Raw genomic sequence first — 10,157 nt, 5'->3', positions numbered from 1 at the left:
TTCAAACACTAACACGCTAATTAGCATTCAGGAACTTCCTTCTCATGTTCACTCCTCTCCAATTATGGATTAAATATTTGAGATTCAAGCACTAATAAAGCACATGGTGTTGATAAGAAAGTAAATGAGAAGACAGCATCTACATAATTAGTTGCCATCCCAAGCCAATTTTTTTATATGCTAATTTGGGCAAGCACTATAATTTTTCTTGGTCCCAACTTTGACCCTATCTTATCCTGCATGCATCACTTAATATATAGGATTTCATGTTTTGTTGGGTTATTTCCACATAGATATCACATTTTGATTTTCGCAGATAGATCTCCTGCAAGAATTCTTTTTGGCTCTTTTTACCCTCAGATCGACTGAGTAATTTTATTCAACAGTATTATCAAGGTGAAATAGTCAAAAAATTATACCTAGGGTCAATATGAAACTACATGGATGGTAAGTGAAAAACAACGATACTATATGGCATCTATGTGCAAATAACCATTGTACAAATCACAATCTTATTCTACAGTCTAACTATAACAGAGAGAATCTGAATTATCAATTTTCATAAATTTAGCTATATTCGTTCCTGCAGGTTCACATTCTACCAAGAGAGATGCTCGGCATTTCAACTTTCGGGTTGTCTACGTGGCTTCTCAAATGGCTCCCTATACGAATTGTGGATCGGATTCTTTTACTCTTAGCCCGTTTCCTGCTAGGGGACACGGCCCTATATGGCCTGCAACGGCCCGTTCTCGGCCCGCTTGAGATAAAATCGGTATCGGGCAAGACCCCGGTCTTAGACACCGGAACCCTAGTCAAGATCAAGTCAGGAGACATCAAGGTATTAGAGCATCTCCAACAGCTTCCCCCTTTGCTACTTTTGGAGAATTTAGTTAGATTTTTGGTCCAACAGATTCCCCATCTCATTCCCCAAAATAGGGATGGAGGAGAAAAAATGGGGAAGCTTCCCCAAATCTGCAGCATTCTCCAAATTTTTAGAGGAAAAAAGAGATTTTTCAAAATAGGGAAGCTGTTGGAGTTGGTGTAAAAATAATTTGAAGAATATGACTTTTGCTTCCCCATTTTGGAGAAAATTTTGGAGAAGCTGTTGGAGATGCCCTTAAAGTTGTTGAGCAATTGTCTAAGCGCTAGGAAGTAAGGTATTTGAATTCCCACGAAAGTCGCAACGTGACGCAGTTTTACCACTTCACTTGGGAAATTAAGGGACACAGTACTTTTAGCACTTCATAGGTTTGCTCTACTGAAAATATGTGGAAAATGAGGACAAAAAAGTTCACACGAGATCTTATACATATTTAATTTCCCTTAAAAAAGTGTCAAAAGTCATCCTGAAAATATCTAGTGAGGACGACTGTTAATTAAGATATTTAGTTTATTAATTAACATGTCATTGAAGTGTAATATGTTTCTTATAAATAAATGAATAAAAATAATATCATCACATACATTATCTTTGCTTCTATAGTTTCAGAAATAATTTGTTTTTACAAACAAATAATGTATTTCACTTACATGCATGATGCAGCGAACGCGCTTTCACACTTGTTAGTTTTTCACACTTTCAATTTAATTACTTCCGGATTATATCCCACCCTACTCATACAGAGATTAATGTTCTAATAAAAGATTTATATTCTACGACGAAACACACGTAGATAGTGCTCAAATGGACTAACCATTTTGAGTGCGCGCGTGCCTCGCTTGGAATTGTTGTTGTAGGTACGGCCAGCAATAAAGAGACTAACTGAAGATGGAGCGGAGTTTGTGGACGGGAGGTCGGAGAGCTTTGATGCGGTTGTTCTAGCCACGGGTTACAAAAGCAACGTTTCCTCTTGGCTTAAGGTATCCAAAACTCATAGTTGTTTCTTGGGTTGTTAATTGTAAATAGATCACCCTAGTATTGTCGTTTTGAATTTACTGCCTCTCTAGTTCAAGTTTATTTTTTTAAAAAAAATATGCCCTAATGATTTTATTTATTTATTTATTTATTTATTTTGACAAAGCAGACCACCCCTAGGGGTAAAAGAGCCAAAAGGTTTCACTTAGGGGTATCTATGTGCAAAAATAAAGTTAGAGGGGGCAGGAAACTCAAAACAATTAATGACAATACAAGGGGTCTATCAGCAATTAACCCTTACTTTCCAATTCTTTTTCCAAAAGTTTCCCAAAAAATGTGTGTTTCAAGTGACATATATAGTGGCTTGATAGGAGAGGGAGTTTTTCTCCGAGAAGGATGGATTGCCACGGGACCCATTTCCAAATGGGTGGAAAGGAGAGAATGGTCTCTATGCGGTTGGTTTGACTAAGAGAGGTTTAATGGGGACATCAATGGATGCCAGAAGGATTGCGAATGATATCCAACAATGTTGGAAGAATGATGCAAAGAGATGCATGCTATAATATTTGCAATAACAAGTTCATGAAGGAGAATACATATATAGTAGGTTGTATGTAGGGGAGTGCTCATGGTATTGTTGTTTCGCTTACTGCTTTAGGAGAATAGTATATTGTTGTTTGATTTGTTAATTTGATAGTTTTGGGAGCTGAGTTTGTACATCCCTAGTGTCTGTATATCTTGCATATAGATTTGTGTGTGTGTGTGGGGTGGGGGGTATTTGGTTGTGAGGTATTGTTAGCTTGGTTTTCCATAATAGATTTTCTTAATTTCAAAGGGTTTCAATTAGTTCTCCTTGGTGATTATGCCCATAAAGCATTTCCTTGTAGAGGTATTATACACGAAAAATCAAATATATGTCGTGTAAACTTGTACCCTTTTCTTGTGTTATTAGAGTGCAAGTATTATGCTCGTGCTTGCATGGGTGAGTCTTACAAATAAAACATACCCGTTAGATAAATGTATAAGACATTCACTATTGATTAAATCTAAAATGATCTCACGATTAAACCTCAATGTTATGATGCTCGCATTAAATTTTCAACTTAATTAGAACAATATAAGTGCTTTTAAAATATCTATAAAACATCTTAATAATCCAAATATTCATTCCTAGAATAATCTTAAGAACCCATTAGAATTCCAATATAATTATAAAAAAACTTCAAATAAAGGATGGAGAATTCATGATAATATTTTGGGTAACTTTTGTAAATAATTTGTTTATTTTTTCGTATCGCAAGAAATATTTTTTGTAATAGGAAAGTTTTTTAATTTATAAATCTTTACATGTTATTTATTTGTTATGGTGTCTTGTTTTCTATTAGTATTTTAAAGAGAGACACTGATGAACCAAAAACCCCTCTTTATAAAAATTAGTAAAGACATAATAACAAACTAATAAATAACAAAAAATTAAAAATTTTATCAATAATATTTTAAGATGAAGACTAATTCATCAACTTTAAATATAATTTAACACATGCATAATTTTATATATATGATTTTAGGTTTAATTTTAGAAGAACCCCCATCAACTATGGTGGCTCAAATATTTTAATTTGAGAAAGCCACTCTAAAGTTTAGGCATATTATAGATAACCCTACCCAACTTAGAAAACCAAAGAAAACCCCCTCAACTATGGTTGTCACACAAAATCACCCTCATCTTTCACACTTTTCTCACCAAACCCTCTTGATGTTATTTCAAAATATAAAATAACTGAAATAGCTTTTTAAAAATCAACCCATTCAATTACAAAGAAACCCCCAACCAATATAACAAAATAATTTTCAAATTACAATACTTTTTACCCTCTTTCTCCTCTTTTTCTCTTAAAAAATAATAGTAATTTTTATATGATTGAGGCTTAGTTTAGTCTTTTCTCAATCACCTTATGTAGTACCCTAAACCTAATAATGTTTCCTTTCAGGGTTTAAAGTGAGAAGAGTTCATGGGGATTTCTCAAAATTTTCAAACTTAAGGAAGTTATATACAATAAGCTCAAACTTGAAGGGGTTTTTTTAATTAAAAATAGTTGAAAGGGGTTTTCTGAGACATGCCCCATATTTGAGGGGTGTTAAGTGAGAAAAGTTAAAGCGGTTATCTCAAATTCTCATAGTGGAGTGAGGTTATCTGAAATATGCCCAAACATGAGTTGGTTTTCTTAAATTAAAATAGTTTGGGGGTGGTTTTCTAAAATTAATCCGTGATTTTATGTGGAAATACTCTTTACATGAGTTTATTATTTGATTTCTATATTTTAATACATATAATTATGAGATTTTTTATGGATAGTAATAATCTAATAAGGATTACAAAATATTTGACTACTACTTTTTTAATTATAGATAGTTTTAATTTGGTGAGAATTCTTAAGTGAATATAAGAATATGTGTCCTAATGTTATCTTCTGATAGGATAAAGAGACATGTGAATTTCAACCAAACACTCAACTATTTTAAGTTACGAAAACTACCCTAAAGTTTGGACATATTATAGATGACCTCGCTGAACTTTGAAAATTAGAGAAAATTCTCTCAACTATGGGGTGTCACACAAAACCCACCTTATCTTTCACACTTTTTTTAGTTAAACCCACTAACATCATTTCAAATGTAAAAATACTGAAGTACCTTCTTAAAAATCAACCAATTCAATTACAAAGAAACCACCAACAGATGAGAGAAGAACTATCTTGACTTTATAATGATTTTTCCTCTCTTTATCTTCCTTTTCTATTATTCTAAAAAAAATTGGAGTAATTTTTTATGATTGAGGGGTAGTCATGACATGCTATACCTAACAATGTTAGCATTCGGGGCATAAAGTGAGAAGCGTTCATGGAGATTTCTTAAATTTTCAAACTTGATTAGGGTTATCCTCAAACTAATTTTTTTTTTTTTTTGGGGGGGGGGGGGGTGTTTCTCAAATTAAAATAGTTGTGTAGGGGTTCAAAAATTAATCCATGATTTATATAGAGAGGCTCTTTACATGAATTTTTTCTTTATTTTTTAAATTTAAATTTATGATTGTTTGGTGGGAAAATCGAAAGAAGAAAATGGAGAATTAAAATTGTGTTATTCTCTCTGACAGACTCAGAAAAAGAATTAATTATAATTCTCTCTTTGCAATCTCTCTCTAACAAACTTAGAAAAAAAAATTACAATTTCCTCAATCGATTTCCCGAATTACAAAAGAGAGAAGAGTCGATGGAGATCCTTCCATTTGTTTAACCTGGGTTCTTCTTGGTGTCGATGAGATGCCTCCCTCGAAACTCGCGTCGAGTTTGCTTCTCGTTGACGATCCGACATTTAAACTCGTGGAACACGGTTGAATCCTCTTGATTGATGTCGATGATAACATGCATGACAAGTTTGAAAATAATTCTTAACGAGTTAGGGAACTCTGAGCAAGTTATAACTTTACGGAAGAGTTAATTGGTTTAACCGAAATCGGTTTCAAGCCAAAGAAAAGCTCCAAGAGTAGCTCCAAAAGATCCGAAGGTTGCCAAGATCCGATCTGCCAAAGAGATCTCTCCTGATTCCAAAAAACCAGCCTTTAACTCAGTTGAGTTTGTTGAGATTTATAGGGGGATTAAGGGGTGTAACTGCCCCCTTAATTCGCTCCTAAGTAGGGGAGTGATCCCCTCAAATCATGGAAAACGGTTTTGAAACCATTCATCTTGTATTTAAACTAGTCAAACACAAAATCTGCGTTTTGACATGAATTCTCGTTCGAACATAGTGTCTGGAAGCTCGAACGCAGCGTTTGGAAGCTCGGATGCAGCGTCTGGAAGCTCGGATGTAGTGTATGGAAGCTACGTTTGCAGCGTCTGGAAGCTGCGTTTGTAGCATTTGGAAGCTGCGTTTGCAGCTTAGTGGAAGCTGCGTTGATAGCTTAGTGGAAGCTGCGTTGGCAGCTTGGAAACTGCGTTTGGTAGTAGATGGAAGTTATGTTGGCAATAGTTTCTTTAACTCAAGGTGGTTAGACCTTAAATCAAAGAGCACCTGCTCTGATACCAATTGAAACCTAGGGGGGGGGGGGGTGAATAGGTCTTTTCAATAATTAATATGCAATTAACAATTTTTCAACAAACCACACACAAAAATGAAATGCAATGACAATAAAAGAGAGTAGGGTTAGAGATAGTTAGCCAATAGATGACACGCGGTATGTTCACGAGGTTCGGCCCGCCTGACCTACGTCCCCGCTCCCCACTCTCGAGGAAAAATCCACTACACACCCGGTTTGGAAGCCGGAACTTCTTCTACACAATGATCTCCACCGAGATCTCACAACCTCACTTACAATAGAACAAGAAAAACTCTCACACAAATTCCTTATGACAAGGATCAAGTGAGGACAACTGAAGCTCAAAGGATTGTTGTGTGGAAGTGATGAAAACAAAGGACTTTTAGAAAATGAGAGATTGAAAATTTAAGCTCAAATCACTTAGAAAATAGAACTTAGGATTTTTCTCTTGCTTGCATTAGTTCTGAAAAGAGGAGAGGGTTTAAGTATATATGGAGCCTCAAAACCCTAGCCCAAATATTTACCAAAAGAGAAAATCCCGAAAAAGGCTGCCAGAAAATAGCCGTTATAAGTCGACTTGCTACAGTGACAAGTCGACTTGTAACTAGCCGTTACAGTCATTTTTCAGCCTATAAGTCAACTTATAAAATACGTAAGTCGACTTAGTGTAAGTCGACTTAACAGGTTATGCAAGTCGACTTGGCAGAGAGATTTTTGGACATTCCATAGGAGTTTATAAGTCGACTTAACAGTTCATATAAGTCAACTTAACAGAGAGATTTTGCATATTCTGGAGCAGTTCATAAGTCGACTTATCAGTCTGATAAGTCGACTTATGAACATGCACAGACACTGTGCATGTCCAAAAATCCGACTTAAAACATAGATAAAAAAACTCAAATAAATTCTAAAAAATGTGAAACTTTAGGAAAAGTTTATAACTATGTTTTCTGATATATTGAAAAAGAAATTTTGAGAATTACTTAATAATCATAGAAAATGTTGTTTTTCCAAAAAGGTTCAAAAACAATAGTTTGTATGGAAAGTGTATGTGTGAATCCAATGAGCTTTAGATGTAACCAACTTAATAACTTGCCTACATTAAGCATTAGAGAGAAGTAAAATACAAATATCTCACATATATGAATATTGATGTCTTGGACTTGATATTTGCTTTCATTTTTGATGAAGCCTCTTGTACGTGTTGTGCTCTTGATAGCTTTGCTTCATCGTATTGCCTCCACCTCCTTTAGATATTATCGTTATAGCTCGTATTCCATCCAATCCTCCATAAAAAGTGCTAATGATATAAAATCTACAATATAGCTCAATAAACAATTAGCACCAATAATGGTGTTTGTAAATCATCATCAAAACAAAGGACCTAACAGATGGAAGCTGCGCTTGCATCATTTAAGAGCTGCGTTTGGCAGTGTTTAGGAGTTACGTTTGCAGCTAGGTTGAAGCTGCATTTGTATTGCTTTGACTCTGGAACGAGGCCACTTGCGTTTTGATTTGAAGAGACCATCAATTTGTTGTCTCTTTTGCTAAAGCGTTGCAAAGATCGTCATCCTGTAACATTCGTCTTGGCTCCTTGAAAATATGAGAGTTGTCAGATTGTAACTCTCGATATTGATTGTGAAGGCTGTTGAATTAGAGTTTTTATCGGTTGTGGTGAAGGTCGTCAGATTGTAACATTCATCGATCTACATAAATTTTTTTAAATTGTAGTCTTCTGAAAGCCGTCAAATTGTAACTTTCATCCTCGGTGTTTGATGGGGATCAACTATCTGCAGTTATTTTTAGACAACCTACAATAATTATGAGATTTTTTTAATTATGGATGGTTATAATCCAATAAGGATTACAAATATTTGATTATTAGAATTTTCTAATAATATATAGTTTTAATTTGATGAGAATTATAAAGTGAATATAAGATTAGGCATTTGCATGTCATCATTTGATAGAATAAAGTGATATGAAGATATTTATGATATGACGCATATAAACTTTTGTGTCTTTATAATATGATGACACATGTAAATTTTCTATACCTTTAGAAATTCTAGCAATTTCTCTTTATATATAAAGGAGAGATAAAGCTATATCAATCCTCAGCACTCACAATTACTATAGAGTTTTAGTGGGAGAGATACCTGGCATGATATAAGAGCAGCTCAAGTTCAATTTCCACTTGCTATGAATTTAAAGTTGATTTTAAATAAATTGGTAATATTAGGTGAGTTTAGGCTTTGACTCATAGAATGGAAGTGTCAAACTAATATCTGCAGCCTTCATCACAACACAGATTTTTTTTGATATGGCGTTAAACATATATCGAAAGGGTAATAAAAAAAAGGAGTTTGCAATGTTGTATGTTTTTGCTAAATTTAACCAGTGCAATTCATGGGTATGCTTCAGTGGTTGTTGATGCGCTAACAAAATTCAATGGAGGAATAGAGAAAAAAAGGTTCATGATTGTGAGTTCATGGTTTTGAGGAGAGGTGTCCTGAATTTGTGAGCCTGTTGGTAAGGTGTAAACATTGGGATATAAGAAGTGCAACTCGTCGTTTGGCTACGCTTTTCCCGATCGACCAACACCTCTGACCAAGCACCCCCGGCCAAGCTCCATCCGGCCAAGCTTACAGCAGACGGCACTCCCAGCCAATTGCTCCCTCTGTTCAAGCCCTCATTAGATAGCACTGCAACATTCCTTACATGTAAGCAAATCATCATGCCCAGATACAGTTTAAGAGCTGGTGTTAAATATGGTAGTTAGCCTCTCTTCGATCTTTTGCTTTACTTTAGTCCCATATTGCTTCAGGTTATTGGAACATCTCTACTTGCTTTTGTACAAAAACTCCTCATAAAGTGAATAAGATAAACAAGTTCTCTCAAATTAATCTCACTATGATTGTCAGGTGTAAGTATCAACGGCATGGGAATTTTCTTCATAGGTAATTTAATAACACGAACACAGGTTAACGTTTGATCGCATCACCATTATAGCTTCTTGTCCCGACCATGGCATTAAAAGTCATTGATTCTTTTAAAGTCATAAAGATAATTATTCTCAATATGGTATGCATTCCTCAAAAGCGCGCATAAAGCCAATTTGCGCTTTTAGCTGGAGGTAATATGGTGGGGGGGATTCGAGAGACAAAAGGAAAAAGAGAAAGAAAAAGAAACACCGCGCTGATCACTATAAAATAATGAAGGACTGTGACTTTGCACTTCTCCGGGGCCAAAAGTTATGAACCCCCACTTTGTTTAGTTTGGTAATGTTTGCATATGGAATGATACGTACATATCAGATTGGATAGGACAATTATGATCTGATGACAGGTCTTGTTTTCATTCGTGGCTTCATGCTTCCCCTAAACAAGCGAATCCCCTTTTCAATCTGTCGGCCCTCTCATATCTAAATTCTGCTACCTTCATCTTATTGGAGGTTATATAAATATCCACGTGTCAAATTCTAATTCCTCACGAATCAAGCAAAGTATGTAAAAGAGTAGTGGCGACTCATCGTCATGGCCCCTCTTTTGTGAGCTATAGTACCAAAGTAGTAGAAGATCGTAGGAGTACTACACTTAGCATTAATTTTTCTGTGTAAAATCTTCTTGAGGCGCGCTAAGATTATTATCTTTTCTTTTTGGTTTTTTTTTTAAAGATAATCTAGCATAAAAGAGTGTAGCGGCCAAGCAATTAGTTGCAAATAAGGCTTCAAATTCAAGTCAAACTTCTCAAGCATGAGATAAACCCCCCACACGCATCATTATGTTGCCAGAGATGGAGTAGCTAACCTAGAGCCATCTAACTACTCATTAACAAGCCAGGAGTTAAAAATCAGGATTAGAAAAAAAGGCCTGGCTGCTTACTATGAACAGTACAAGTTATCTGCAATTTGGTAAAGCAGGGAATGAGCCATTGGCATAATACTATAAACGATAAGTCTCTAAAATAGTTTTTAGCAGAGTTTTCATAGTAAATAATTATCGTTCCCCAGATGAAAGACGAGCTGAGGAATTTCCTGAGCACCGAGTGCAGTGGACATGAGTTAGATGGAGACTAAACGCCATGGATAAAACGTATCTTGAGAAAGAACACAACTAGATTCTGATTTTGTTGGGGAATTTCGCACTCCCCGCCTACTACAATACGCGCAATTTCGAAGCCAACCCACAATCAACAAGATATAAAACG

At 35.3% G+C, this 10,157-nt stretch overlaps 1 protein-coding gene across 2 annotated transcripts in view; it reads left to right on the top strand.

Annotated features, from left to right (window-relative positions):
• Positions 1–8,405, top strand: part of LOC109835264 (indole-3-pyruvate monooxygenase YUCCA6-like) — a 10,475-nt gene extending 2,070 nt beyond the window's left edge. Inside the window, exons 2-4 of one of the 2 annotated variants that reach the window (XM_020403253.1) lie at positions 590–838; positions 1,738–1,860; positions 8,373–8,405. In XM_020403253.1, coding sequence (XP_020258842.1) covers positions 590–838; positions 1,738–1,860; positions 8,373–8,390 — 390 coding nt within the window. In that variant the 3' untranslated portion in view covers positions 8,391–8,405. Of the gene's footprint in view, positions 1–589; positions 839–1,737; positions 1,861–2,226; positions 2,625–8,372 lie in introns of those variants that run through there. The other variant, XM_020403248.1, reaches the window with a different exon arrangement.

Source organism: Asparagus officinalis, chromosome 1 (assembly GCF_001876935.1).
Source record: "Asparagus officinalis chromosome 1, Aspof.V1, whole genome shotgun sequence".
Classification (NCBI taxonomy): domain Eukaryota; kingdom Viridiplantae; phylum Streptophyta; class Magnoliopsida; order Asparagales; family Asparagaceae; genus Asparagus; species Asparagus officinalis.
Note: the sequence above shows the minus strand (reverse complement) of the source record. Positions and strands in the feature narration are given on the sequence as shown.